General features: G+C 54.3%; 5 protein-coding genes across 5 annotated transcripts; 3 read left to right on the forward strand and 2 right to left on the reverse strand.

Annotated features, from left to right (window-relative positions):
• Positions 1–51: 51 nt before the first annotated feature.
• On the reverse strand, positions 52–983 carry EV422DRAFT_504861 (S-adenosyl-L-methionine-dependent methyltransferase; the record flags this gene model as incomplete). The annotated part of the gene is made up of 5 exons (XM_053068452.1): positions 52–317; positions 387–512; positions 555–643; positions 711–813; positions 890–983. 5 exons carry the CDS (start codon positions 981–983, stop codon positions 52–54), a joined length of 678 nt encoding a protein of 225 aa, XP_052927749.1.
• Positions 984–1138: 155 nt separating this feature from the next.
• On the forward strand, positions 1139–2597 carry EV422DRAFT_366672 (uncharacterized protein). Its single transcript, XM_053066693.1, has 3 exons — positions 1139–2210; positions 2279–2293; positions 2378–2597. Exons 1-3 carry the CDS (start codon positions 1250–1252, stop codon positions 2449–2451), a joined length of 1050 nt encoding a protein of 349 aa, XP_052927750.1. The 5' UTR covers positions 1139–1249; the 3' UTR covers positions 2452–2597.
• Positions 2598–2949: 352 nt separating this feature from the next.
• On the forward strand, positions 2950–6270 carry EV422DRAFT_366894 (uncharacterized protein). Its single transcript, XM_053066697.1, has 8 exons — positions 2950–3051; positions 3108–5381; positions 5444–5476; positions 5539–5558; positions 5621–5682; positions 5741–5840; positions 5908–5957; positions 6026–6270. The coding sequence occupies exons 1-8, from the start codon at positions 3000–3002 to the stop codon at positions 6066–6068; spliced, it is 2634 nt and encodes an 877-aa protein (XP_052927751.1). The 5' UTR covers positions 2950–2999; the 3' UTR covers positions 6069–6270.
• EV422DRAFT_522051 (CST, telomere maintenance, complex subunit CTC1-domain-containing protein) lies at positions 6025–8199 on the reverse strand. The gene is made up of 2 exons (XM_053069790.1): positions 6383–8199; positions 6025–6302 (listed from the first exon to the last, which is right to left on the reverse strand). The coding sequence occupies exon 1, from the start codon at positions 8063–8065 to the stop codon at positions 6473–6475; it is 1593 nt and encodes a 530-aa protein (XP_052927752.1). The 5' UTR covers positions 8066–8199; the 3' UTR covers positions 6025–6302; positions 6383–6472.
• Positions 8200–10675: 2476 nt separating this feature from the next.
• Positions 10676–12934, forward strand: EV422DRAFT_618516 (uncharacterized protein). Its single transcript, XM_053074039.1, has 2 exons — positions 10676–10914; positions 11023–12934. Exons 1-2 carry the CDS (start codon positions 10825–10827, stop codon positions 12544–12546), a joined length of 1614 nt encoding a protein of 537 aa, XP_052927753.1. The 5' UTR covers positions 10676–10824; the 3' UTR covers positions 12547–12934.
• Positions 12935–13847: the final 913 nt, after the last annotated feature.

A 13847-nucleotide genomic window follows, 5' to 3' on the forward strand; every position in this document is an offset into this window, starting at 1 on the left:
TTATCATTTGCCTCATAATCAACTCTGTATATATATATGCATGCAAAATGGCTATCGAAGCATCAATAGCAATCCATGGTATTGCACGCAATCGTCCGTCTCTGAGTCTTTGTATCCAAAAATTCGGTTGTGTTTCAAGATCTTGAACCCGCTATCGTGGACCAGCTTCGTTAACTCGTCGTTGTTGAACTTGTTGAGGTCCCCTGATTCGGGTATTGTGAGTCCGAAGCAGCAGCCTTCGTTCGGTCTCATTGACTTTGCAACTTTCTCCAGTAATGCCTGGGGGGATCTGATGAAGTCCATCACGCCGACACAGACTGAAAGTGTCCCACACGCCGCTTCAATTCGTGGCCCGACAGTATTGAGCAATGATCTAGCAAACTCACCGACGGCATCGAATGGTTCATCATACGGAAGGGGCGCCTCGATATCTTGGCACCGCAGCTCTTGAAACGGGAATTGTTTTGCCTTTTCTAACATCTGTCCCCGCCACACGTCAGCTATCCAAGGACCTGCACAAAAAGGAGTCCAGATAATCTTGACCCCAATCTGACCGGCTTCTGTTGCAAGTACCTCCGGCGTGGCATCAATGCCATACATTATTATCTGCTCGTTTAATGGTGGCTCGAAGAAAGGTTTCGAACTTGGAACCGCGGAAAACGTAAGATCATCGGTTGCACTTGCCGACATTAATCACAAGATCATCTTACCTTTGCCCTGTCCCACAACCTAAGTCAAGGACCCTGAACTTTCCTCCTTCTGGCGGCTGAGAGTTAGTCAGGTGTGCCAGCACCCATGTTGCAATAACGGAAGCTGGTATGGACGGACGGTTAATTTTCCCTTTCCCACAGAGGAGCGGAGTAGTGCCGGAGGAAAGAAGAGGACTTACGTGCGGGATAGCTATCAGCGGCTATTTCGTCGTCATAAGAGTGGGCGTAGTTCCCATAGAAGCGAGTGACCTCCTCTATCGACCAGGCGCACATCTTGAAGCTGTATGGAAGCTAAAATGTTGCTGGGAGATCCAGCCTTCAGCGCTTTGTCCACGGGAGGGACGGGAGGATGCAGCTCTGTTCTGTGAGGTCATCTCCTCCATCGCGACGCGCCGTCTTCTCTTCGGGAACGAAAGCGCCGCCTGCACAGACAGACAGACCACTCTTTTGCGCTTCCGCCATCGAGAGTTGGCTTGCAGTTTACAGCGGCGGCTCACTCACAAACCCTTGTCTATTGTATATACTATACACAGGTCTCGATGGAGTCCCGAAGAAGCAGCAACGCTCGGCTCCAGCGTGCACTTTGCACATTGCTTTTTCTGGTCGCAGTAGCCTTTTTCCTGCTGTCCTTCACTGCTATCGACATTCCGAAGGTTAGCTCTCTCCCTAGACGAAGAGTAGACCAGGTCCCCTTCGCGGATAACGCACTGTCGGCCCACTTGCCGGCCGACGACAGAGTAACTTCGCCCGCACCCGAAAACGACGTTCTTGTTGTGTACGTCTACTATGACGGGGTTCAGTCGGAGGAGGACCGGCGAGCGAGCAAAGGCGCATTCGATACGGGCAAGCAGGAAGAAAACCCGACGCAGAGCGAGAACCTGAAGTTCTTCCTGCATCATGGCCTGCAGTCCAATGCGGACTATCTGTTGGTCTTCAATTCACCGGTGCCCAAGGACGCGAACGTGCCAACAAAGCTGCCCAACGTATTCACCTGGACAAAACCGAACGAGTGTTATGATTTGGGCTCCTTCAGCGCAGGGGTGGATCGAATGAAGTCAGAGTATGGCAGGGCGTACAAAAAGTACATTCTCGTCAACGCCTCTGTCCGTGGTCCTTTCATTCCCACCTACTCGACACAGTGCTGGACGGATATCTTCCTCGCCCCGTTATCCGACAAAACTAAGATGGTCGGAATTTCCTTCAATTGCGATCCGAATCACCCCCGGCATGTCCAATCCATGGTGCTGGCGTTCGATCAGATAGGGTTCGACACAGCGGTTGGGCCCGTCGGTTGTCCGAAAACATTGGACGAAGCAATAGTGGGTGGAGAGACCCAGTTGACGAAGCGGTTGGTGGATCGCGGATATCAGGCTGCCGCGTTGATGACGGCTTTCAAGGGAGAGAAGGATTATGCGCACACATGCACGCATCTGGATCCAGCATGGAAAAACCAGTATTTTGGAATGTCCTTTCATCCATATGAGGTCGTGTTTCTGAAAGGTATGAGCAAGTGACGTCGGTAGGGAATTCATGTATCTTACGGCTATCTAATCCTTTCATCTCGACAGCAAATCGACATATAGGCAAGTGGACCGCCAGTTCCCCAGAAAGAGGCAATACTGTGATTTGCATGCTGGAAACTTATACGCTCCCCTTCGTCCCTACAGATGATCACGCTCTAGCGCAATACACCAAATGGCATGACAATATGCCCTCCACATGCGAATACCACATTCAGTAGCCGTTTCATTGCATAGGAGACGTTGCGCTTCGCACAGAAGCACACTCGTCTCTGAACGGACTCGCCTACATCACGAGAGTCGACGATTTGCCTTCACCCCAGGGCACCTATTTCCAAGTTATGTACCACCGCCCGTCTCGCTTCTCAAAATTTTTGCATCGCTGGATTTGCCGCCTGCAGAGAGGGATCGTTTATGTGGGATTTTGGTGTATTTCAGTTCAGGCGTTTATTTATTCGATAGTTGTGAGAATAGAAGCGCCAGTAGTTTTTGGGCGTGTATATAGGCTTTTCTCAATTACTGATTTCATCGGTGATGCTTTTGGACAGCTTTCTATGAGCCGATGGCGTTGGAGGCACTGGTGAGGGGTCTGTCGGCTTGTCCGAGCTGCTCAGGCGGCGTCGGACCGTCGGATCCGCGAAAAAGGGAAGGGATCTTACGCTGTTGATGAATTTCGGACGAGCCCCGACTTCCGGACGAGTATTTGACTGTGCGTTTTTCGCAGCCCAATTTCCCACGACTCTCACACGAGCCCGCTCAAGGCACCAGAATGAACTCACCACGGCGGACGGAATGCGAGACGCTCACAGTGCAGCTTGAAGGTTCGGCTCGTGTGTGCATATCATCGTGGGGTTCGTTTAGTAACAAGTCATCATAGGAATCGCTGAGGAACTGTGTCGTGCTGATATCTTCATCAAGCCATCCGTGGCTGCCGAGTGCGAACGGATGTCAGATGCACTGCTTCGGTTAAAGCAGATGAAAGGGGATGAGAACATGACGGAGGCATTTTGGGCGGTCGCAGACAGACTCGATGACGCTGGCGTCCGGATATGGAACCGCACAATCAAACGGACTGGGGCGCGAGACACACAGCCACCGGAAGCTTTAGCTCACCTGAGAACGACCGCCTTTGCATTGCTGGAACTAGCAGCCCCGAGCGATGGCGAGGATGTGCGAGTCCTGGCGAAGATGGCTAGACTAGCACTGAAAATTGGAAAGAGCTGGCTGGATTCTGGCGATTTTTCCAAAGCCACGATGTATTACGAGACGGCATCGAATTTCCTCGAGCGCGGCTCAAATGGTCGAAGCAGGACCACCCCAAAGGAGCTGAGAACGATCGGCAGCCTCATGTTGGCGTACAAGGCCGAGCTGGAGTTCAGACAGAACGAATCCGCCGTCTCGTTCATGTTGATGCGTCAAGCCTCGCAACCAGAGTCCTTGAGCAGTTTCACCCAACGCGAGCTGGAGGAGGTGTCGCGGATATGCATCCAATGTGCGCGACAGGCCTCCAAATCGATCGACGCTATCCAGTGGTGCAAGCTGGGGATTGATCTGATCGAGAATCCTTTGAACGCTGGAAAGGAGTCGGAGGGCGGGCTGAAGAGGGATGCGCTGCTGTTTCTGTCGAATCTGTATCTGGAGACGAACGGTGTGGAGGCGGCGGAGAAGGCGATCGACCTGACATTGGAGGGGAGCCCGAATCTGATCGTCGCGTACCACTTGAAACTGAGATGCCTTGCCCAGCGCGGGCAGAGCGAGCATATCATGCAAGAGGTGTTTGCGACGGCGTTGGAGAATTGCTCAGACAAAGCGCTAGACGGGAAAGACTTTGATATTGTGCTGGGGATAATCCATCTGATAGCAAGAAGCGCTAGCCCGATTGCAGCAGTGAATGGAATCAACGCGATACTTCGGAACCATCCGTCGAAAACTCTGAACAATGATTACCAAGACAAGCTGAGAATACTGAGATTGTACTTCCTTACCAACGGATCCGATCATTACGATGCTGCACTCCTGAGCTCGATCAACGATTGTATAGACGAGGCGACGCAAAACGAAGGCACACTCGAGCTCGTTTATGCATATCGGCTCCTGTTATGGCAAGTCGCGGATAAAGCAACGCAAGACTCACGATGGGAGGACGCCGCAAATCTGTTCAAATGCAGCGCGCGGCTGTTACTTGGCGACATCGACAAGCAGAATAGAGACCTTGTCAGAAAAAAGCTTGCCGTGTGCTACCTGGAGCTAAGGAAACCACGACAGGCGTACGAGTCACTACAAATAGAAGGCGACCTGAGTCTTATCCCCGCCGACATGAATTTCCTTGCCTATGCTGCGTTGATGGAGGGGAACAACGATGTGGACGCATATCGGCATATTACTGCCATCGAATGCACCGAAGAGACGATCAAGCTATTCATCTGCGCAGCTCAGCTCGCGTACAAGAAAGAAGACAAGGGTGGATTGCAACGGATCCTCAAACAGGTCATCAGCTCGTCGGTGGACTGGATCGGCGATAACAAATTATCGGACCTGATGACGGTCATTCGGTGTTTGATACGGTTAACGAAAGCACTGCTGACGGCTGAGAACAAGGAGACCATGACGGCCGAGCTACTCGCATATTTCGGGAAATCACTGACACTCCTGAGGAAATGGAAGGCGAATTCCACCGCTGGCCGCGTAGTCGATTCCGAAGCCGAATGGCTCTACCGAAGCAGCTGGAACGTCGCCCTCACGGCTGCATCGCAAGGGCTCACGGAAGTCGCTTGTGAGTTGTTCGCCGTTACGTCTGAGTTCATGGATCTCTTCGACGACCAGAATCTGCACAATTTGGAGACGCAGAAGATGTGCTTGTTTGCTGTGGTAGCTGGACATATCTCGTTGGCAAGGAAACCGACTTCAGAGTCTGACGAGGCGCAACACCTGACGAGAGCGATGGATGCACTCCAGCGGTTGCGGACACTCTGTCAGCGTATTACCGCATTAGGTCCCGCCGCGAGCGCGAGCGAGGATCCGGTGCTTCAGCAAAGCATATATCTCGAGCTGGAGATCAAGGTGAAACAGGAGAGCTGGACGGATTTGGAGCACATTCTGGAGTTTGCGGAGGCGGTTGAGGCGCCTGTTCAGGTGTTTGAGAGGATGGCAGGTCAGTTGACGGTTGGCGGACAGACGCCCTGACGGGCTTGGGCTAAAATAGTGGAGCCATAGATATTGTCACGCGGCATGATTGTCCAAGTGCAGGTACGTTGAGTTGGTTGTGAGTTGGGGTCAATTAGATATGAGGCTGATCAAAGATTTCTCAGTCGTCTTCATGACGATCCAGGTGCGTTCAGCCGTTCAACATCCAAAGTCATTGTCGTCTTGTTGACAAGGAAAGGTATATAGGCTACTCTAAACACCATCTTGAAGCGAGATCCCGCCTTCGACATGCGGAAGTTCAGTCAATGGTAATCCACGAGAGCCAGCTGGTCCTTTCTTACCCTGCGACGCTAACCCAGCTACCAGGTTCCGCATTTTAATTCGAACCTCATTGGTGGCGAACAAAGCAGCGGCGTTCGGGCTCTATCAGCAAGTCTTGACTATCTTGCGGTCAAATTCTCAGCAAGTCAGTGGCGAGCCATGTGAATCGATGACCGCCATCAGAACTCAACTGATACTTGTCAAATTGCCAGGAAACGTCGTATCCCAAGCACGAGGTTGAGTGGCTGATGGTTACTGCGTGGTAGATTACCTGATATTGGATGGATCATGATTCTCTGAAGTTTGAGGCTCATCTTTTTACGCCCGCAGGAACCATGGATGTGAATTCTGGAGGTGGGCCAGGCGGATTTGAGTCTGACTTCGAAGATACGTTGCTAACACTCCATCGGGGTAAAAGCGTCAATCAGTTGGATGATGCGAGATCGTGGTGCGAGCTGGCCATCACGTTAGCTGAGCACGGACAGGATCCAGCGGCACTTGAACAGGTTCCTTGCCGAACGTATAATGCTGTGTACAATGACCTTCCATTAATGCACTTCCTTTATGACACTTTGACAGATGCGCCAAAGCTATTCGGAACTGTTGGCTGCATAATGGACGAGAAGAGAACGAACCCTATTAGAGAAAGAATGCACTGGTGTATTCTGGTCGTAGTGTTGTAATTACCAGTAGTTCTAACTACTCGCATTTTCCCCTGCCCCTATTTCGCTACCGTTACAAGTCAATATATTGTGGTACGCTTTTCTTTGAGAATTGTTATTGATCCCCACCACTCGCGATTGCAATACGCCGCGCCGCCAGAATCTTCGTAAGCCTCGATATCTCATTCTTGACATCTAACCCCTCCATATGCAGCACCTTCAACAGCAGCCGCTGATGCGCTATGGTGGGAACAGCTATGTTCGCGACTTTGAACGTCCGTTTCCGAAATTCCTCCGCCGGGCCCCTGTGCCGCATGACCCTCCTGCACCGCGCCAGGACCGGCCGTCGAAGGTCGAGATGTTGGCAGTACGTTGTCAGGACCTCTTGCAAGTCCGTGTCCCTGTCCGCGAGGTGTGCACCAACGGCTCTGGAGCCCCGGCTGTTGGCTGCCGCCGGGAAATACTCATCACCCCTCCCCGCGGCATCCATATCCTCATCCCTCTCACCGCCCGCCGTTCCCGCGCCTCTCCCGTTCCCTCCGCCTCCATCATCCGCAAACCACGGCGGCGTCTGCACAAACCGCACCTCCTTCTCCGCCCTCACCAGCCTGCCCAACACCGCCTCCCCGCCGGACCCCGGGCCGGCAAGGACCCTCAACAACGCGAACACCGTATCCCGGTCGTCCAGATACAGCAACGCTTCACAGGTCCCGTCCTGCGCGAACGCGCGGGCCGAGGCTTGTAAGGTTTGATGGGCCGCGGGGCACGCGTTGGGACAGCCTGCGTGTTGCGGTTTGGACCCGCAGAGGGTGCAGATGGGCCCGATGGTGATTTCCTGGACGAACGTGATGTCGAGCTTGACGTGGCATGGTGTACGGTGGGGCGGCAAGAAGGAGTGCAGGTGAACGGGCACGGGGGGTTCGTCTGTTGGCTTGGTTGCCGTGTCCGGTTGCAGCGGGGGGTTGGACACGGTGATGGACGTGTTTGCAATGTGATGCCCGTAGAGCGCTCCGCGGCCTGACATCCGGATAGCCAGCCGCTGGAACTGGACCAGGGCGCCGGGCAGCAGGCCCACGGGATACGGATGCAGCCGCATGTCGAGGTACACGCCGATCGTCTCCGGATCCTCTTTATCCCGCAGGCGAATAAACAGGATACGGTCGTTCCGCCCCGATCCGAATGTATGCGTCTCAAACAGCGCTTTGGCCATGTCGACACTCAGGAATGCATCTGCCTCTTTATCGCGAAACTCCCGGTGTTCGAGAATCCCTTCGAGATTGACGAGGTAGTCTTGGAAAGTGTCTGGTCCGGCCTGCGTGTCGACGTGGCGGTTGATCACGGCGCCGACGGAGCGGAAGATTGGGTGGGTGCGCGCTAGCGCGATGCGGTCTGCATCGTATTTCGCGAGCTGGAATGTATTCGTTGCTTGGTTCGACGTCGTGCCGGCCATGTTGGACGTGGTGGCAGTGCCTCCCTCCGGTTCTGCCAAGGAGGACACGATGGTAGACGCGGTCATCTTGTAAAACGCAGGCCCACCAGCCGAGTCGGGATGCGTCCGATTCCCAATCCCTCCTACAAGCTGCGCCCCGGTCACCAAATAGGTAGCATCCAGATTCCAGGTCTGGCGCCCTTCACCCGAGGGATTGACCTCAATACAAGTGCTTCTCCCCTCTCCCACCGAGTTCCCACGGACGACCATCCACGACATGCCGTCCACGATCTGAATGATGCCGGCGGTCCCATACGCAATCTTCGCCGTCCGCGGGCCAATCAACTGCGGGACAAACACGAACGACGCCCATGTCGGGTGTTGACGAGGTCCGGACGGCGGTGACTCGGTGACACAGAATGCGTCTCGTAACGACCACCGCAGATAGGATGTGGTCAGCACCCCGCGGGTTCCGTGCACGTCAAACCCTCCGAACGTCTCCGTCACCAGCTCAAAGTTCCTGATTCCAAACAACCGATTCGCGTAGTTGCTCAACGTGTCCGTCACAGCCCCCTCGACGACCGTCAGGATCGTGCCCGAGGAATCCCTCAACCGCAGATGATCTCCCCGTCCGCCTTCCAGCCACGCAATCAGCCACGAGTCCTTCATCCCAAGATGAGCCGCGTTCGACATGTGGAACGTCCAGGTGGGTTGGGCATGGCGGTTGTCCGCACCGCCCGCACGACTCGCGACGGCGCTCGTGATGTGTGCGATGGTTACAATGTCAGGGAAGGGGTATCGCCATCGAGCCAGTTTACAGCTACTGTCGTGGTTGAGTAGAATGGCGTGCAGATCCGTCTCGTAAGGGGCGTATCCAAAATGCTTGAGCAGTGGAATGGTCGTGAGTACATCCCACTTTCGGCGGCGCGACGACGACGCCGTGCTGCTCTCCAACTCATTCAAGTAGTCTGTCAGGCCGCAAGCGATCGTGAGGTCGGGTATATTCAGCAACCTCATCGCCTCCATCGCTCGTTTGCGGTAGCTGTTCGGAGACAAGCGGCATGGATCCCGTTCCGTCGAAAACGCCCGCACTTTCAACGTCGAGCAGGGACAAGCCACGAACGCTATTCGATGATGTTGGACGCTGTCTTTGTCCGCCGGCCCGGGACGAGGGATAACAGCGTCGCAGGATATCATATGCACGTTGCGCATTTCGAGTTCTGCTCCTACGCGTAGCCCGCGGCCGAGGCCGGGAAGATAGTGAAATGTGGAATAGAGATGATGCTGTCCGTCTATTTCGTAGATGCCTAGGAGTAGATCCAAAATTTTCGTGATTTTTCCTGTATATGAGAGGTAGTATGACGGTCTATGGGTGACGAGCGAGGTGGGCCCAGATTCAGTTTGCCCTATGGGTGATGGCACCGACTCTGATCCCTCTTGTCTGACAGCATTGTTAAGGCTCGGAAACGACGGCAACTGCGGTATTTGTGCTTGTTCATAGCCATCCAGACAAAACATTTTCGACGTCTTCAGAGAGAAGACGAGCAATCTCCGTTTCTCACATGTTCCGTTTGAAAGCGGTATCTTGACCTGAGTGGTTCTGACATCCACCAAGATATAGGTGCTTCCGACGCATGTGCTTTCATAGTACGGCAAGATGTCGTTCAGAGAGTCACTGGAGTCTCTGTACAGTACAAAAGCTGTGATGATGGTGTCTGACGATTCTCTGCTGGTGTTGGAGGGCTCGAATCGAAGAGAGCATTGGATTTCCACGAAATAGCATGTCTGCCCTCGGGGGAATGTCAGCATGCTCTTCCCTCGAACCCTCCCACATACTGTGATGATTTTGGCGGCGCTCAGATCGTTGTTGATGATCTGCATGCTTGATGACCTTCTAGGGCTTGCAAAGTCGGAAGGAAAGCAGACTGGCGGGCGCTTCGACAAGATGTCGGATATAGCTCTATGGTCCTTTGCTGCCACCCGGCTGTTTTCCCATTCCTGCTCGACATCGCATTCCCATTTGGAGAATTGATAGCTCCAATGGGTTTCCAAAAAGTGGCCGTCAGCTAGCACGAGAGGTACATCCAAGACTTCCAAATAATGATAAGCCAAATCGCCTCCAATCCGTTGAGCGCTGGTGCCGGGCAGCGCCCACAACACGGGGACAAAGCTCCACCGCACGAGACAAACGAGCTGCCCAAGCCAGCTCATCTGAAAGTTCGAGAACTCGCATGGCACTGCTCCAGTGCTATCAGAGAAGCATATTGCGGCGGACACTTTTGACAGGTTTGAGGTTGGGTGGTCCTTCTCTGCCTCGCGTTTCGTCACGAACTTGCCGACCAATAAGCCTTTTGTTGTGGATCCCTCGCTAACGGGAACTGTGCCTGCTATATGAGAGACGTCGGCCGTTGCATCTGACAAGACGGTATCCTGAGCCGTGAGCCGGAGCTCTGCGATTCGTCGGATTCGGTACTGGGAGACGGAGTGTTCTCCTGCAGTATTGGACATTCCGTCATCTTGTGTGGACGGCAGGCGTTGTGACGACCGCAGGTTGGAACACTGGAAGGAGGAAGCCGGAGCGAACGGGAGTTCTGTCGTCCGTAACGCTCTTCACGCCACGAGAACGGAGGTGTTGATTGGAAGAACCCCTTGGGTGTTGTGTCCGACATGTCCGAACTGATTACGTGATTCGTCGCCTTAGGGTTAGGGTTAGGGGGAGGTCTTGCTATGGCCGTCGTCTTCTTGAGACCAGCATTCGCCAACGAAGAAGGGAAACACGCGCTTGGACAATGGATCTGTCTGCCCCGGCGTGACGTGAGCGCCAACGGTGACTCACCCGAATTCAAATCCTTCCCTCGCCCTCTCTCTTTCCCACAACCATCTTCGCACCAACCGCTGCCACCGCCTCCACCCACTGCAAAACCCCCACCAACCGTCATATATACTGTATGCATATAGAAGCATAGCCGGGAACCCCAAAGTAACTGTTTCCTCACGATCACTACGACCACCTTCGATATAGACTCCTACTCGCCGAAATGGCCGCCGCGTCGGAAAATGCTGGGCTGTCGCAAGACGAGCTGGACGAAAACTACGAACGACAGAAGGAAGAGCTTACTGCACTCGAGGTTAGCATGCGAGACTCTTTAGATCGCTTGTATTATCCTAACTTGCTTCAGGCGACTTGCAAACGATCGGGTCATTTCTAATGCTATTGTCTCACTCGCGACGTTTAGGCAATTTACGCCGACGATTTCACACTCCAGGATACATCACCTGGCAAGGTCGAAGGAACGATACAGGCGCGGGTCGAGCTGGATGGGGATACCAGCATAATAGTGCACGGGTTTACCGGAGATGCCTCGTCAGAAACACTTAAGCCGGTCTCGGAAGATGAGGACTCCCCCACCGTCACAGTGGACGTCCGTTTCCTGCCACCCATCGCACTTCACTTCACGCATCCGCTAACGTACCCATCCCACTCGCCACCCACCTTCGAGCTCGAATGCCGATGGATAACCGCCGAACAACGCCAAATACTCACCGACGCACTTTCCCGGATATGGGAAGAGGAACGGGATGTCTGTCTGTACAGTTTCGTAGAATACCTGATCAGAGACGGTTTACACGCTTCAGGCGTTTTCCGGCCCGGACACGACGCAATACACATCTCCTGCCCCTCAGGCAGTCTGCGACCCTCCGAGCTAGCGGATTGGATAGTCGATCAGGACCATAAACGATCCCAGTGGGAATTTGAACAATCTTCGTTTGACTGCGGGGTTTGTTTGTCGACGAAACCGGGAAAAGACTGTTTTAGATTCACACGGGGGTGTAAACATGTGTTCTGTAGAGAGTGTCTGCTAGACTACTTCTCGATGCTGATAAAGGAGGGCACGGCTCTGTTGGTGGGGTGTCCGCAACCGGCGTGCGTCAAGAAGCGGAAGCAAGCAGACGAGCCACATCGGATCGAAGGAGGAGGAGATGCACCCGACCCATCGGTCACGTCGCCGACATCTCTCCCGACACCACCACCACCAAACCCGACCTACCCCACCCCTCAAGTCTCCCTCCCCGACCTCCAATCCCTCCTCCCCCCCACCCTCTACACCCGCTACACAACCCTCCTCGAATCGCACACCCTCTCCCTCCGCCGCGACGTCACGAACTGCCCCCGCCCAACCTGCCAACACCCCGTCATCCGCGACCCACACTCGGAAAAACTCTGCATATGCACCCAATGCCGATTCGCCTTCTGTTTCTACTGCAACCGATGCTGGCACGGCGCGGCGCAGTTCTGCATGCCGAACCATATCGAGGTCCTCGTCTCGCAGTACACATTGGCTCTGGAGTCCAACAACACCAACAAGATCCGAGAACTCGAAGTCCGCTACGGCCGCAAGACGCTAGAACGACTCACGCGGGAGTGGCTCGCGGAAGCCGAAACGCGGAGATGGAAGGAAGAGTTCACGCAATCGTGCCCGAACTGCTCGCTGGCCGTGGAGAAATCCGAGGGGTGCAACCACATGACGTGTAACATCTGCCGCACGCATTTCTGCTACGTGTGTGGGGTCAAGTTGAACGCGTTCAACCCGTACGCGCATTTCAATGACCCGGCGTCGAGGTGTTTCCGGGCGCTGTTTGATCGCGCGGAAGGTGGGGCGGGGTTGGGGGAGTGGGAGCAGGATGCGGGGGAGGAGGAGGGGGAGTGGTTTCCCGAGGAGGTGGTGGTTAGGATGGCGTTGGAGGAGATGGGCGCGTGAAGGAAGATGCGGGGTTTGGATGCGATGTGGCATGTCAGACGGCGTTTGTGCAGGAACAGTATAGGTTTTGAGGTAGCTCACATTCTTATTTGTATATAGATCGGGGCGGGTTTGCCCCCAACATGTGTCAACAGAAGTATATCCTCGATCAACGGGGAAGCTATAAACTGGGACACTATTTTTCGTGAGATTTCTAGTGTAGTGGTGGGTAACGATCGCAGTTCGAGAGAACGAAAGAGTGGGTTGGAAGACGCGAGGCAGGGTGGGGTCACGTGGTTTGTAATGGAGCAATTAGTCCGGACGGGATGGATAACTGCCTGATTGCTTCGGAGTTCTCTTTCCTTTCTTTGCATCTTTACGCATTTTCCCACGCCGTAGACATTCGAACAGCTTCGCTTTGGAGATTAGACAGCCGCATAGAGCAGATTATCCTAGACGTAGAGAGCCAGTACACCACAAATAGCATGTCCAAGGTCGGCGACGATGCACAGGATTTTGAAGTACTCCCGGAAAGTTCCGCCCTTGCTATTAAGATTCGAGCCGCCGAGAAGCGCAAGCGTCAGGCCCTTGCCAAGACCGTTGAGACCGATGATACTGGAAGCGAGATCGGAGGCGGAGCTAGCTCGCAGCAAGGCACTGAAGATCCCCCACTCCCAACTCCCATGCGAAAGAAGGCTCAGCCAAAGAGCAACCGTACCCTCACTGCTGTGCTCGCCGAAGCTGGGCAGCGCGGAGATATGGAAGAAGGAGATGGAGACGATCAAGAGGAGCGCGACGCTGAACGAGAAGAAGGTGGCGATCTCGAAGATGAAGGGAACGCTGCCCTGTCCAAGCTTCTCCGACACGGCCGTGGGAAACAAGCACTTAGTGGCGGAAGCGATGGTGAGAGTAGCTCCTCGGACGACGACAAAGATGCTGACCCCTTTGGATATGTCGCGCGAGCTGCCGGGCCGAGCAAGCGGCAACGTCGACCACCTACGCTGCTCGAACGTACGGCTGCAAAATACTTTGGAATCACACCGATTACGAGCGGATCAGGGGATTCTGCGCTCATTTGCGCCACTGACCCGAATGTACGGGACACACTTGAACGGCGCGCCGACCACCTACTCAATCTACGCGAAATCCAGCTCAAGTATCAACAGAGCGCAGCTCCCCAAATCCCACAAGCGGTACTGGATGACGTTATCGGATTACGCTACGTCGACCTGGGAAAGATCCACCCTCAAGCCCGCATTGCTGCGTCTGATACTCGCCGCTTCGAGTTTCACGAGACAGCTGGGAGTGAACTCAAAATCTAC

This window comes from Fimicolochytrium jonesii, assembly GCF_025526975.1.
Source record: "Fimicolochytrium jonesii strain JEL569 chromosome Unknown EV422scaffold_5, whole genome shotgun sequence".
NCBI lineage: Eukaryota > Fungi > Chytridiomycota > Chytridiomycetes > Spizellomycetales > Powellomycetaceae > Fimicolochytrium > Fimicolochytrium jonesii.